Consider the following 15,906-nt stretch of genomic DNA (forward strand, 5'->3'; position numbering starts at 1 on the left):
TAGACCGTAGTGGGAATGAACAGGACCAACCTGGGTGACTCCGTTCCTTCCTGGCTCCAGGTCAATTCCCCTCTGCAGTTAGACGGCCAGGTGGCAACAGTGGCCAGGCATGTCTTTTTTCCCTTCTGCATCTGACTCTTGTAGGACCTTGTTACTGCCCCTGTGGTTTTGTACACTACCGACTGGATTCCTGCAGTGCACCATACAGGGAAGCAAGAGCTGGGGCTGAGCATGGTGGGGGCCTGCCTGTTTATGTGGGGTATCTCGCAAGGAGCATGTTACGCTGGGGCTGGACGATCTGCACTGGCTGCCTGCTGGTCGCCGGGGAGAGTTTAACATGTTGGTTTTGAGCTGGGACCTGCCTATTACTATGAATTACCTGTGGGGTCCAGAGGCCCCAGGCAAGGACCAGGCCCCCATTGTTCTAGGCACATAGATCAAACAGTTGCGCACAGGACTCAGGCTGGGATTGTGACAAGACCCAGTGGGGGGAAGAAACAGGGGAAAGGGTTTGGGGATAATTAGGTGACGCCTGAGAGTGCACCTCCCCCTACCCCCATGGGACAGCGTTGCAGTTGTGAGCAGTGGGGCCTGGGACTGGAGTGCCCTGGTGTACTGGAGGCTGTTAGGGTGCTCGCTTTCTGGAGTGTCAGGATTGGAGGTGTAGGTGAATGTCTCTGTCATTGAGAAGGACTGTACACTGACAGTTGCCAAGGCCTGCTGGTGCCTGAGAGACCCTCCTTTATCCAGTTTTGAAGTAAGCGCACTAAGCAATGTGTATAAATATCAGTGTCCCGATGGCTAGTCTGCAGTTGGGTGGGTTTCCTCTCATGCCTTCCCCCCACCGGGGTGCTGAGCGACACGCTGTGACCTTTCCACTGGGGAAGGGGAGGTCTGGAGTGGCTCAAGAGGACAACAGATTTGAAGGAGGCCAGGCAGGTCTGGGTGAGTCTGTCCCTCTTCTCCCGGAGAGGGCTCATGCAGAACAATGTGGCCCCTGGCAGGAGCGGATCTTCATGGAGAACGTTGGGGCGGTGAAGGAGCTCTGCAAACTGACCGACAACCTGGAGACCCGCATTGACGAGCTGGAGCGGTGGAGTCACAAGCTGGCTAAGCTCAAGCGGCTGGACAGCATGAAGTCAACGGTCAGCTCTGGGGCGTTCAGGTACAGGCGCCCTCCCTCCCTCTCCAAACGTGGGGCAGGGGAGCAGAAAGGAGCGTCCCACCTCAGGCCTGTACACCAGTCAGCCTGCACTGGGGGGAATACAGGGAGATACCTGCCTAGACACTGGGGTGGAGGTGCAGGGAGATTTCCTCTTGGGCACCGGCAGCCTGGTGTTGGAGGTGGGTGTAGGGAAATTTCCCCTTGGATCCAGGTAGGCTGGCACTGCGGGAAGGGGGGCAATGTAGGGAGATCCCCCCCCCCTCGGGCACTGGCTGCCTGGTACTGGCATGGGGGTTATACAGGGAGATTCCCCCTCGGGCACTGGCATGGGGAGTATACAGGGAGATTCCCCCTCGGGCACTGGCTGCTGGGCACTGGCGTGGGGGGTATACAGGGAGATTCCCCCATCGGGCACTGGCTGCCGGGCAGTGGGGAATGTGGGGAAATCAGAACTTGGTGCGGTGCTGGGATAATGGGGACTGGAGATGATCCATGAGCTGCTGTTGGGGAAACAAACTGAACCTCGGGCTGTGTACAAGACTGCAGCATAGAAACGGCAGCCCGGTCCGACCGTCCCATCCCAGGGTGAGCCGCGTCCTGAGGGTTAAGTATCAGAGGGGTAGCCGTGTTAGTTTGAATCTGTAAAAAGCAACAGAGTTGCATCTGAAGAAGTGAGGTTCTTACCCACGAAAGCTTATGCTCCCAATACTTCTGTTAGTCTTAAAGGTCCTGAGGGTTAATGCTTTCCAACCCGTGAGGAGCAGGTGAAGCCCGTTTTTCAGGCCCTGCCTGCCGGATGGCTCGGTGAGGGGGCAGAGTTCACCCTGCATTTCCTTTCACCCCTTTGGGCCTTCACCAACAACCGGGCTGTCGGACAGGGCCCTTTAGCCCACCGCGGTGCTCAAAGCTTTCCTCCTGCAGTTACTGAGTCAGGTTCCCAACCTGCACCCCATCCTACCCAGTGGGCTCCCCTGGGGGCCTGGCCAGGTACATCTCACCTCAACTCCTCTTCTCTGCTTGCAGCCAAACAGGAAGTCAGTTCAGCCGTGCAGGAAGTGTGCCCCACAAAAAGAGGCCCCACAAAATGGCCAGCAAGGTACGGGGGCCTTTTGTGAAGGGATGTGGGGTGTGAGGTGGGGGCTGTGTGTCTGGACAGTGTGGGTGTTCTGGGGCAGTGGTGCAGAGCCTGGGGGCTGTGTTCTGCAGTGGGGGACATGTGAGCGGGGCCTATGTCAGGCCAGAGCTGGCTGTGTCCTCCTCCTGCTGCCCCTTCTCCTGCTCCTAGTGCCCTGCGGCCATCCTGCCTCTCGCAGCGGGGCTAGCCAATGCCTTGTGGATGAGCCATCCTGCTGCTGCTTCAAGGACCACCAAAGGGCATTGTGGGATGCAGGAGGAATGGCCTCCTGCACTGCAGTCCTCCCATCCTGGGGAAGGCTGGGGCCGGGGGAGAGGCCCCAGGGCAGAGTGAAATAGAAATGCAGTGAGCCCTGCACCGGCCAGGCAGCTGATTCCCCTGCGTTTCTCCTGCAGTCCCCATCTGTTATCACGGAACAAGCCTGCATCAGCCAGCGCTTCTTGCAAGGCACCATCATCGCCCTGGTCGTCGTCATGGCGTTCAGGTGAGAGACTGCACAGCCCCGCGGCTGCTCTCTGCCCTCAGCACTGGGAGGCGCTTCCCCCGCCCCATGGCACAGCCAGGGTGGGGACTAATCTGGGGAGATTCCCCCAGCTCCACGGCACAGCAGGGGTCTAGCCTGGGAAGATTCCCCCCGCCCCAAGGCATAGCAGGGGTCTAGCTTGGGGAGATTCTCCCCCGCCCCACGGCACAGCCGGGCTCTAGGGGGGAGGGATAACTCAGTGGTTTGAGCATTGGACTGCTAAACCCAGGGTTGTGAGTTCAATCCTTGAGGGGGCCACTTAGGGATCTGGGGCAAAAATCAGTACTTGGTCATGCTAGTGAAAGCAGGGGGCTGGACTCAATGACCTTTCGAGGTCCTTTCCAGTTCTATGAGATAGGTATATCTCCGTTTATATATCCCTGCCCCTCCTCCCCCCATGTGGCTCCGCAGGGATGGCTCTGTTCTGTTTTAAACGTACCATGTTTTCCTGAATGAATTTGTGACAAAATGCCTCAAATGCAAGAGCAAGTGATAGAAAACCAAGTGCCTCTGCTAACAACACCACTCAGCGACTCCTGTGGCTAAACCCCGCCCACGGCTGGCCCTTGGCACGTGGCATTCCCTTGCCGTCAGCCACCTGCCTCTGCAGGACATTCCACTGGTACATGGCATTGTCCTGCAACACATCACCCACCTCTGCATGGCACTCCTCCAGCATCCCACAGCTCTATGCTAGTGCCCCTCTGCAAGCCACAACACTGTAAAACGACAGGAATCTTTGTACTTCACAAGTTCCTTGTAGCTTTTATCTGAGGGTCTCGGAGCACTTTGCAAACAGTGATGAATGACAGTGCTGGGCAAGGCGGGTCAGTATTGTTCTGCAGATGGGGCCCTCGGGTACAGAGAGGGAAGTGATTGGCCACGGTCACACAGGGAGTCTGCAGCAGAGCTGGGAATGGAACACAGGTCTCCTGACTCCCTTAATCACAAGACCATCTTTCCTCTTGAAAATCAGCCCAGGAACAAGGCAGATACCTAACCCTTGTCTTGCCTAACTGCTCCGGAGCGCATCGTCCTCGCACACAAACACAGCAGGATTTAAACGAGGACCGTGCTCCACATCTGTGGCACTTCCTGCAGTTCTCTCACTGAGGGCAAGGACTGCGCAAGCATCTGTTAGGCAGCTTCACCAGCACAACCGTCTCGCCGTGCACTGCCCCCAGAGCAGGGGCTCAGATGTGCTAAGCTGCCTTTTGTTGGAGGGAGAGATCCCCGCCCCGGCCTCTCCAAACCCAGCCCCTTCCAGCCCTCAGGTCTCTCACCTCCACTGTGACACCCTCCTGCTCGCTGACTCCGGCTGGTTCCACTAAAAGCATCTTCCTCGCCATCCACACTGGGCGTGCCCCCCTCCTGGCGCTGCTCCATCCCACCTCAGGGTTACGGTTCCTGGGACAAACTGGTTCCTGGAGTAAGTGGGCACAGTTCTTACTGATATCCATGGAAGTCACACCTGCTTACTCGGGGCTAAATTTGGCCCCTGGCTTCACCTGGGCTACATATTCTGCGCCACCAGCACCTCCCACAAATGGAGGGGGCCTCTGTTTCCTTCTCCAGCTCATGTTTCCACGCGTCCCTCTGTGCTGGCCCCTGTATCTGGAATGCCCTTCCTATCCCAGATCCCTTTCCTCTCCTCCGTCTGCCATCAGCCTCCGTGCCCCTGCCTGAGCAGTGCTGGCCTATTGCCTGTTCAGACAGGGGTAGCTCATGGCAACCCCCCCAGCCAACTAAAGAGCTGATGATAAAAAGAGCCCTGGATGAGGACCCTGTAAGCATTATCTGGGCTCGGAAGGGAGTGGTAGCTGGCCTGCAGCTGCCCACCTAACCTTGATGGGTTTGGACCATTGAGACAGACAGCCACTGTGGTACTGCAGAGGGAGAATCTCCTTCCTCCTGCCATAGTGCAGATACTTATCCCCGGGCGTGTAATCTTCTCTTTCCTTCCCAGTGTGGTGTCCATGTCCACCCTCTACGTGCTCAGCTTGCGCAATGAAGAGGACCTCGCAGATATTGATGGGTACGTATCCCCTTCATGCATGCATCCTCCAGAACATCCTCCTTCCTTTGTTCCCTGGGGGCCTGCAATACTTGACAGATTGGAGGGAATACAGAGATGAGCAGAAAAGACAGGCACAGGGCTGGAGGGATAGGTTTGTGCAGCGAGATTAAAGGAATGATGTGGCTTTGCCCAGACAAGTCAATGGTGGGGAAGTGGGGTTATGGTGCCAGTCTTTTAAATCTTAACTGGGAACAGAGGGTGAAACTGGCCAAGATATATCTATAGAGATATCAGGTGGGTGAGAGAGACAAGCTTTCGAGCCACACAGAGCTCTTCTTCAGGGTTGGGAAAGGTACTCTCAACATCACAGCTAAATGCAGGGTGGAACAGATTGTCCAGCGTAAGTAGTACTTATTGTAAGGGACTATTCAAGGTAGAGCGGCCCGTTAACACGTCTGCAGTCATAGGACAAAAAGAGGGGGTTAGTGAGTTACAGGTTGTTGTAATAAGCCACAAATCCAGTGTCTCTCTTCAGTCCCTGATTTTTAGTGTCTAGCAGAGTAATGAATTTAAGTTCCCAGGCTCGTCTTTTGAAAGTGTTGTGCAGGTTTCCTTTGAGGATGAGGACTGAGAGATCGGATGGAGTGATCGCTTTGTGAAAAGTGCTCACCCACAGCTTATAGGGTGTTTTGTGTCTTTTTATCATTTTCCTGTGTGAGTTCAATCAAGAGTGTAGTGACTGTCTGGTTTTACCCACGTAGTTGTTACTGGAGCGTTTAGTGCATCGAATGAGGTACACCGCATGTTGTGATAGGCATGTGTAGAACCCATGGATCTTGACAGGTGTGTTGTGGGGGTGCTGGTCATTATAGCAGTGGAAATATGCCTGCAGGTTTTGCATCTGTTGTTCTGGCAGGGTCTGGTGCCGCTATGCATTGGTGTGTCCTGGTCTGTGGGGAGCTTGCTTCTGATGATGAGCTTGGAGAGGTTGGGTTTTTTTTGAAGGCCAGACGAGGGGGTTCATGAAAGCTTTTTTTCAGGTTGTGGTCCCCATTGAGCATGGCTTGTAGTTGTTTGATGATACCCCATAGGGTTCCAGTGTGGCATAGTAGGTGACAGCTTAGGGTTGTGTGGTCAGAGAGGGGTTTATTTCTGTACTGCAGCAAGTTCTGTCAGGTATTTGAGAGGGTAACAAGCCTTGTGGATAGGGGAAAGCAGTAGATGTGGTATATCTTGACTTCAGTAAGGCTTTTAATACTGTCTCGCATGACCTTCTCATAAACAAACTAGGGAAATACAACCTAGAGGGAGCTGCTATAAGGTGTGTGCATAACTGGCTGGAAAATCCTTTCCAGAGAGTAGTTATCAGTGGTTCACAGTCAAACTGGAAGGGAATATCAAGTGGGTCCCATGGGGGATCAGTTCCAGGTCTGGTTCTGTTAAATATTTTCATCAGTGATTTAGATAATGGCATAGAGAGTACACTTATAAAGTTTAGTATCAGAGGGGTAGCCGTGTTAGTTATTTCAAATTTGGTGACAATATATATCTCCAGACCAGTGGCACTGCTATGGGCACCCGCATGGCCCCACAATATGCCAACATTTTTATGGCTGACCTAGAACAACGCTTCCTCAGCTCTCGTCCACTCATGCCCCTTCTCTACCTACGCTATATTGATGACATCTTCATCATCTGGACCCATGGGAAGGAGACCCTGGAAGAATTCCACCATGATTTCAACAGCTTCCACCCCACCATCAACCTCAGCCTGGACCAATCTACACGGGAGGTTCACTTCCTAGACACCACCGTACAAATAAGCGATGGCCACATTAACACCACCCTATACCGAAAACCCACCGACCACTACGCCTACCTCCATGCCTCCAGCTTCCACCCCGGTCACACCACACGATCCATCGTCTACAGCCAAGCACTGAGGTACAATCGCATCTGCTCCAACCCCTCAGACAGAGACCAACACCTACAAGATCTTCACCAAGCATTCTCAAAACTACGATACCCACACAAGGAAATAAAGAAACAAATCAACAGAGCCAGACGTGTACCCAGAAGCCTCCTGCTACAAGACAGGCCCAGAAGAGAAACCAACAGAACTCCACTGGCCATCACCTACAGTCCTCAGCTTAAACCTCTCCAACGCATCATCAGTGATCTACAACCCATCCTGGACAATGATCCCTCACTTTCACAGACCTTGGGAGGCAGGCCAGTCCTCGCCCACAGACAACCTGCCAACCTTAAGCATATTCTCACCAGCAACCACGCACCGTACCATAACAACTCTAACTCAGGAACCAACCCATGCAACAAACCTCGATGCCAACTCTGCCCACATATCTACACCAGCAACACCATCACAGGACCTAACCAGATCAGCTACAACATCACCGGCTCATTCACCTGCACATCCACCAATGTTATATATGCCATCATATGCCAGCAATGCCCCTCTGCTATGTACATTGGCCAAACTGGACAGTCACTACGCAAGAGGATAAATGGACACAAGTCAGATATCAGGAATGGAAATATACAAAAACCTGTAGGAGAACACTTCAACCTCCCTGGCCACACAATAGCAGATGTAAAGGTAGCCATCTTACAGCAAAAAAACTTCAGGACCAGACTCCAAAGAGAAACTGCTGAGCTCCAGTTCATTTGCAAATTTGACACCATCAGATCAGGATTAAACAAAGACTGTGAATGGCTATCCAACTACAGAAGCAGTTTCTCCTCCCTTGGTGTTCACACCTCAACTGCTAGCAGAGCACCTCACCCTCCCTGATTGAACTAACCTCGTTATCTCCACACTGATTTATATCTGCCTCTGGAGATTTCCATTACTTGCATCTGAAGAAGTGAGGTTCTTACCCACGAAAGCTTATGCTCCCAATACTTCTGTTAGTCTCAAAGGTGCCACAGGACCCTCTGTTACTTATAAAGTTTGCAGACGATACCAAGCTGGGAGGGGTTGCAAGTGCTTTGGAGAATAGAATTAAAATTTAAAATGATCTGGATAAATTGGAGAAATGGTCTGAAGTAAATAGGATGAAATTCAACAAGGACAAATGTAAAGAACTCCACTTAGGAAGGAAGGATCAGTTGCACACATACAAAATGGGAAATGACTGCCTAGGAAGGAGTACTGCGGAAAAGGATCTGAGGGTAATAGCGGATCACAAGCTAAATATGTGTTAACAGTGTAACACTGTTGCAAAAAAAGCGAACATCATTTTGGGATGTATTAACAGGAGTGTTGAAAGCAAGACACGAGAAGTAATTCTTCCGCTCTACTCCATGCTGATTAAGTCTCAACTGGAGTATTGTGTCCAGCTTTGGGTGCCACGCTGCAGGGAAAATGTGGACAAATTGGAGAAAGTCCAGAGAAGAGCAACAGAAATTATTAAAGGTCTAGAAGACATGACTTATGAGGGAAGATGGGAAAAAATGAGTTTGTTTAGTGTGGAGAAGAGAAGACGGAGAGGGGACATAACAGTTTTCAAGTACATAAAAGGTTGTTACAAGGAGGAGGGAGAAAAATTGTTCTAATTAATCTCCTGAGGATAGGACAAGAAGCAGTGGTCTTAAATTGCAGCAAGGGCAGTTTAGGTTGGACTTGGGGAAAAACTTCTTAACTGTCAGGTTAGTTAAGCACTGGAATAAATTGCTTAGGGAGGTTGTGGAATCTCCATCATTGGAGATTTTTAAGAACAGGTTAGACAAATACCGGTCAGGGATGGTCTAGACAGTATTTGGTCCTGCCATGAGTGCAGGGGACTGGACTAGATGACCTCTCGAGGTCCCTTCCAGTCCTATGATTCTGTGTTTTCTTGCATGATATCCAGGAAACTTTCCTGTGTTTTTTCCTTCAGTGTGTGAAAGCTTAAATTCATTGCTCTGCTAGACAGTAAAAATCAGGGACTGAAGAGAGACACTGGATTTATAGCTTATTACTAGGGCCGTACCAATTCTCGGTCCATTTTGGTCAATTTCAGGGTCCTAGAATTTTAAAAATAGTAAATTTCATATATTTAAATCTGAAATTTCACGGTGTAGTAACTGTAGGGTCCTGACCCAACAGGGGACTCTCTCTCTGTGGGTGGGTGGGAGGGGTGGGGGTTGCAAGATGGTTGTTGGAGGGGTTGCAGAATTGCCACCCTTACTGCTGGTGGTGGCGCTGCCTTCAGAGCTGGGCACTGGAGAGTGGCAGCTGCTGGCCGGGAGCCCAGCTCTGAAGGCAGAGCCACTGCCAGCAGCAGCACAGAAGTAAGGATGGCAGGATATAGTATTGCCACCCTGACTGCTGCGCTGCTGCCTTCAGAGCTGGGCCATTGGCCAGCAGCCACCACTCTCCAGCCACCCAGCTCTGAAGACAACAGCAGCACCTCAGTACAATAACCGTGTGAACCCCCCATGACCACCATTTGGGTTGGGACCCTCAGTTTGAGAAATGCTGGTCTCCCCCATTAAATCTGGTCTTTTGTGTACGATACAGATTTCATGGGGGAGACCAGATTTCAGGATCCGTGAATTTGGTAGGACCCCTACTTATTACGATAATATGTAACCCACTAACTCCCTCTTTTTGTCTTATGACTATATCTTAATGGGCCACTCTACCTTGAATGGTCCCTTACAGTATGTTCCACAAACAATCTCTTCCACCCTGCATTTAGCTGTGATGCTGGGAGTACCTTTCCCAGCCCTGAAGAAGAGCTCTGTGTGGCTCCAAAGCTTGTGTCTCTCCCCAACAGAAATTGGTCCAATAAAAGATATTCCCTCCCCGACCTTGTCTTTCTAATCCCCTGGGACTGACATGGCTACAACTACGCTGCATATAAGATACATCTATGCCAGCAAACCTTTCCTGACAGTGAGTTGTGGTGGGCTGGGGAACAGTCCCCCAGGGTAGTGGTGAAAGGCCTATCACTCGAGGTGCCTAAAATGGATTGAACAATCCCCTGGTGAATGGGCTGTAGGGCCTCAGTGGGAAGGATTTGATGAGACCGTCAGGCCTTTTCCATCTCTGATGCCTGTTGTTCTGTGATATTAGACATGCAGCTTTATCCAAACAGCCTTTGGGTAGCTGCCTGAGGAATGACAGGTTGAATTTGGCCACTGGGGGGAAGCCCATAACAGTAACGTTATTAGGAGCTCCTTGACGGTACAGACTAATGAGCAGATGCTGCAGAGTCCAGCCAAAGTACATTCCCTAGTTCATGCCAAGATCAGTGGGCAGAGATCAGAGTGATGCCTTCTCTGTTTAGTTGCCTCAAGCAAAATGGGAGAAGCAGAGGAAGGAAAAACAGTGTACTGATGTTTTGCTAGAAATGTGCCTTTGCGGCACCTGTTGGTGCAATTGGCTGCGTAGCTAAGAATCGGCAGCACTCCGCTGACATCAATGGAGCTAGGCCAGCTTGCACCAGCGGAGGCTCGGGCTCTCTGAGGAGAGCCTCCTAGGGCCTGAGAAGAGAACCTGAGCACAATGCCCTGCTCAGATTCTCTGCCCACTTTGCTCCTGCAGGGACAGCGGCAGACAGGGTCTTTGCAGACTCGCCTCAAGTCATTGTTGGCACTGGCATTACTGAATAACTGATCTCTCCCTTTCCCTCTCTCTTCCTCCCATTTCTGGCCATCTCCCTTCTGCCCCATTTACTTCTCCATTCCAACCCATTTTCATTCCTGTATTTTCCCGTCGCCTTCCCTCCTTTCCTCTATCTTTTCATTTCTGTTCTCCTCCCTTTCTTTCTTTCTCTCTCTCTCTCTCTCTCTCTCTCTCTCTTCTTGGTGCCCTGCAGCTCTTTTGCTGTGCCCACTTCCTGTCTCCTGGCCCTTTTTCGGCACAGGGGTCCTGGGGTCCCGGTTGCTCTGTGCCCACGGTACGTTACTCTTCTTTCATTGTACTGTTGGTTTGAGTGCTGCCTCCCTTCTCTGCCGCCTCTTTTTCTTTCTCCTCTGTCTGCGTTACAGAAGGCACAGACGCTCCTAAACAAAACAGGAAGGCAAAGGGGAAAAACCAGCATGGCTGAATGGCCAGGCCATTTGAGTCAAACGGGTATCCTTCTGACTATGGGGATCCAAACCTAGTGAAGCCAGCAGGAAGGAGCCTGGATGTGAGCGGGCAACGTGTAAGATGGGAATTGGGGGGGCTAAGGTGGAATTTGAAGAGCAGATAGCTAAAGGGGGATTAGAAACAAAGAAAAAGACATTTTGAAAGTCGATCAGAAGCCGAAAAGCAGCAAGAGACTCATTAGGTTGGCAGGACCATCGGGGAGCAGAGAGAGCATGTGTGGAGGGTACGGGTAGGGTTCTGCCACCTGTACTCATGCTCAGTAGAGCCACCATACGCAAGTAGCCTTTCTGCCAGCTGTGGGACCAGCCCTGGAGTATAGTGCTACTCACAGTGAGCAAGGGTGGCTGAATCGGTCCCCAAACAATTCCGTTATCTGAGTGTCTGCCACAGCGGGTGTTGGAGAGACACCCACCCAGCCCTCTGACTCTCCGATAATATAAGAATGAGGTGGCAAAAGAGGAGGTGCTGGAACACGTGAATAAATTAAAGAGCAACAAGCCATCCAGAGCCCAGGTACAGCCAAGAGTTACGAAAGGGCTGAGCTGCCAACTATAATCTGTGATCTCGCATTAAAATCCGCTCCTACACCAGAAGAACAGAGGGCAGCAACTGTTATACTTAGCTTTAAAAAAGACACTGGGAACTGCGGCCCAGCAAGCCTCACTTCAGTTGGGGAAACGGGCTGAAATATTAATTAAAAAGAGAACTATAAACCACCTGCGTGATCAAACCAGCACAGCTTCCAAAAAGAAAAATCATGCCTCATCACTCTCTTAGAACCCTTTGATCACGTCAACAAAATAGTGGATAAAGGAGAACTGGGTGGCATAATTTATTTGCACTTTCAAAAAACCCTTGACATGGTCCTTCACTGGAGATAGCAAGTAAGGAACAAATGTTGACTTAAGTGGTAGTGAGACAGGGCCTCAGTGTTGAAATAGGTAAAGTAATGCACGCAGAAGGGAATAATATGAACTATTCCAGTGCCTTACTCAGCTCTAAATGTGACCATTCTGGAAAGATACCTGGGCATCTTTGCAGTCAGCTCAGTGAAGACCCCTGCTCAAGCTGTCACTGTGGTCAGGAAACCAAATCAAGTGTGAAGATGCAAGAGGAATGGAGTGGAGAATAACCCTGACAGTATTATCTACTGCTGTTCTAGATCATGAATGAGCCACATTCACTTGGCATCCTGTGATCAGTTCTGGTCACTGTGTCTCAAAAAGAGCAGAGCTCTGGAGCCGAGCAGTGGAGATTATTGAGGGCGTGGAGAGATTTCCTTATGAGATGAGAGAGAAAAGATGGGGTGGGGGAGCGGTTTTGTTTAGAAAGGAGGTGGGTCTGAGAAAGGAGAATACAATAATGACTGGGAGGGAGATGGTAGACCAGGGACTTCTCTTCACCCTTTCTTGTAATGCTAGAATAAGGGGATATTCAAGAACATAGTAAGGCAATACATTTGAATCTGATAAAAGGAAACCCTTTACACACAGCATAATTAGTGTGTGAAACCCACAGGCACAAGAGATGATTGAGACACAGGGCTACTGAGTTCAGAAAAGGATTAGACGTGTGTCTGGTTAAGGATACCCTCTGCTTATGTTGGGGAGCACCAAGAGATCTTTTAGAAAGGATGTAAAGCTCCATGCTTCAGGCAATAAACTAACCCCTAGCTGACCAGAACAGAAAGAAACTTCCCCTGGGGGCAGGTTATTCCATGATTACCTACTAAGGAGCTTCTTAGAACTTCTTCTGAAGCAGCTAGAGCTGGTCAGTGCCAGATCCAGGATCCTAGGCTAGATCTGGCCTGACAATCCCTGTATTCCTAGCTCTGCTCTGTCTCTGCCAACCATTTCCTTCCCCAGCCTGGCACTCTCCCCCTTTCCTGTCCTGCTCACTACTTGCCCATTCTTCCTCTTTCTCCATGTCTGCTCTCAATCCCTGTCCCATCTCCCAGCTTTTGCTTTCCCTCCATGTCTGCTCTGCCCCTCCCAATCCCACCCTGCCCACTGCCCCTCATACCACCCCTTCTATACAGATCTAGACAGTGCTTGTGTTTCTTATGTGAAAGGCTCTTACACACATTTCCTGCATTTTAGATTAAATCAGAACTTTGATAAGACTCAGCTTGTTTCTTCCACGGCTTCGTCAGACAGACCTAGTGATGGCACTTCCCCGCACCCTGGTAGGTACCAGCTCTGCAGGCCGGAGCGGGGAGCGAGTGGCAGGGGACATGCTTCTGCTCCAACCAAGCCACCACAAACAATGCTGGCAGTTCTCTGGAAGTTCCATGTACAATAGTAGAGCTCATGCACTTTCCCAGAAGCTTTGATACAATAGGGGATGCAGCCATGTCTCGGGGGAGGGGCGTGTTCCCAGGGCCTGTAATATAGCAGAGGGGATGGGGCCGGGTCTCAGTGCTGGGGGTTCCCAGGGGCTGGGATATAGCAGTGGGGGTGGGGCCTGGTCTCAGTGCTGCGGGTTCCCGGGGGCTGGGATACAGCAGTGGGGGTGGGGCTGAGTCTCAGTGCTGGGGGTTCCCGGGGGCTGGGATACAGCAGAGGGGATGGGGCTAGGTCTGAGTGCTGGGGGTTCCTGGGGGCTGGGATACAGCAGTGGGGGTGGGCTGGAGGTTCCCGGGGGCGGGGGTTTTGGGGGGCTGGGATACAGCAGAGGGGATGGGGTCGGAGGTTCCCGGGGGCTGGGATACAGCAGTGGGGGTGGGGCTGGGTCTCGGTGCTGGGGGGTCCCGGGGGCTGGGATACAGCAGAGGGGATGGGGCCGGAGGTTCCCGGGGGCTGGGATACAGCAGAGGGGATGGGGCCGGAGGTTCCCAGGGGCTGGGATACAGCAGACGGGATGGGGCCGTAGGTTCCTGGGGGCTGGGATACAGCAGAGGGGATGGTGCCGGGTCTCAGTGCTGGGGGTTCTTAGGGGCTGTCTTAGTGCTGCTTATGCTGTTCCATCCCTCTGATGCTGGCTCATAGCAAGTCTCCTTGGTGTTTACCTTGCAGTGACAGTGAATGGGCCTGACTCTGCCTATCGCTTGCCCGGCCGTAGCATCGCTGTGTGTTTCAGCCCTCCATGTTTTTCCATGTGCTGTTCTGCTGCTCCCACCAATGCCTCCGCTGTTGCTGTCTCTGAGAGCAGCCCCACGCATGCCCCCAACAGGACAGGTAAGTACCAGCCCACCTGGGACATGCCAAGACTTGGAGCGAGCATCTGCTCTGGAGGGTGACTTTGCCCAGGCCCAGCACTGCTTCCTGCTTCTGCACCTTCTGAAGGGACGTGTGCCCCCTGTCTCTGAACTTTGTCTCCCCTCTATGCTGGGTGCTTTGAGGAGCTGATACCCCCATGTCTGGCCCCCAGCAGCCTGTGACGGCTGGAAGTGATGGGTCACACACACTAATGTTCATGCACACGCTATAAGTCACCCTCGGTGATTGAAACCTCTCTGGGGACAGCAAACGCTCTGCCTGGGACATATAGCCCAGATGCTACCTGCAGTCTCTCCATGGTGTTGGGGGAGGATTTAGAGAGAGTCTGTGCCCTGAGCTCCAGCCTCATTCCTGCTGGTCAAGTCCCCCCAAGATGGAGCAGCGTGTGTGTTTCCCCACAGAGACTGAGCACTCCCCACATCTGTTATAGCTCCTGGGTCTGTGCTGTTACAAGTTCAGGCTTGCTAGGCCGTCATCCAGCTATGATTGGCCCATCCGGTAGCTATACGGGCAATGGTTCTAGAAGCTGGCTTGCTCCCTTCCGCCTTGTCTGGTATCACAGGATGAATGGAACCTGAGATGGCCACTATAGATCCCACGGCAGCTCCAGGAGCAGAGGTCTCTGTGCGATAGTGTTGTTCATTGACCCAAGCTGCACCCGCCCCGACTGCAGAGCTTCTCTCCCGCGTGGGGAATCTGGACTCTTCTTGCCAGAGGCTTCCCCTCACCTCCGTCAGCAGATCCCAAACTCTCATTGGCTTCCCTTTCCGTCAATGGCTCTGGAGTTTCACTCCAGGGACGGGTTACCTGGAGAAGGGGGTATAAATTGGGTAGCAAGAGGAGCGATGGGACAGATGAACAGAAGACGGGTGCTCTCCGTCTGCCTCCTGTAACAAGCTGCTGCCTTCCTCAGAGATGGCCTGATGGTGCTTCTGCTTGGAGAAGCACCTGCCTTGCTTTGTCTCTGTCTCTCCCCTCTCTGACTCTGATCCCTCTTTTCCCTTCCTCCCCAGACCAGATCCACACCTCCCTCCTGCCAGGGATGAGTATCAAAGCCAAATCAAGGGGTGTGACGGGGAAGGTGACCTCTCACGCCAAGTGGCCAAAGACCCCGGAGCGGTCGCAGGGCTTCGGCAGCCCCAACGCCAGCCCCTCCTCCCCCTTCACCCACATTCAGAGCAAATCCAAATACATCTCCAGCCTCTCGTTGTCACGAAACAGCTTCCCGCTGGGGCAGACCCGGCAGCAGCGCAGCATCACCCAGCCTGCCAGCCAGCAGCCCAGCATCACGGGCACTGGGCACGACGGTAAGTGGGCCCCCTCCCCCTCTCCCAGCAGTCTGGTTGGCTAGATCCAAACAGCAGCGTTTGTAACCCGCCCCCCCCCCCCCCCACACACACACACTGCGGCCATACCCGGACCCCAGCCTGCGCTCGCTCCCTCCCGCACACTGCAGCCAAACACGGACTCCCATCTTCCCCCATATGTGGTCAATCCTGTAACCCTCTCATTCCCCCCACCGCACACAGTGGCCATGGCAGCACACTGCCCTGGGGATCTCATCTCCCCACCCTGCCTGGGAGTAATAGACAAGAGAAATCTGTATAGTGGCCATCCCCTTAGTATCCAGACAGCGACATAATGCCCCAGTACATCCCTGCAGTGTCACTGTGATGCATCTGTCAGGGTGGCTGTGTGTGCAGTCTAGTTGATAACCCCCCTCCCCCCCCCCCCCCCCGGGGCAATTT

General features: G+C 52.5%; 1 protein-coding gene across 6 annotated transcripts in view; it reads left to right on the forward strand.

Moving 5' to 3' along the window:
* MYRF (myelin regulatory factor) overlaps positions 1 to 15,906 on the forward strand; it is a 114,137-nt gene that overhangs the window by 86,843 nt on the left and 11,388 nt on the right. For 5 of the 6 annotated variants that reach the window (XM_065591832.1, XM_065591835.1, XM_065591831.1 and 2 more), the window contains 8 exons: positions 1,005 to 1,165; positions 2,189 to 2,261; positions 2,696 to 2,784; positions 4,790 to 4,858; positions 10,666 to 10,746; positions 13,040 to 13,125; positions 13,955 to 14,116; positions 15,172 to 15,465. In XM_065591832.1, coding sequence (XP_065447904.1) covers positions 1,005 to 1,165; positions 2,189 to 2,261; positions 2,696 to 2,784; positions 4,790 to 4,858; positions 10,666 to 10,746; positions 13,040 to 13,125; positions 13,955 to 14,116; positions 15,172 to 15,465 — 1,015 coding nt within the window. The remainder of the gene's footprint in view (positions 1 to 1,004; positions 1,166 to 2,188; positions 2,262 to 2,695; positions 2,785 to 4,789; positions 4,859 to 10,665; positions 10,747 to 13,039; positions 13,126 to 13,954; positions 14,117 to 15,171; positions 15,466 to 15,906) is intronic. The other variant, XM_065591836.1, reaches the window with a different exon arrangement.

Source organism: Chrysemys picta, chromosome 4, assembly GCF_011386835.1.
Source record: "Chrysemys picta bellii isolate R12L10 chromosome 4, ASM1138683v2, whole genome shotgun sequence".
In the NCBI taxonomy this organism is placed as follows: Eukaryota; Metazoa; Chordata; order Testudines; family Emydidae; genus Chrysemys; species Chrysemys picta.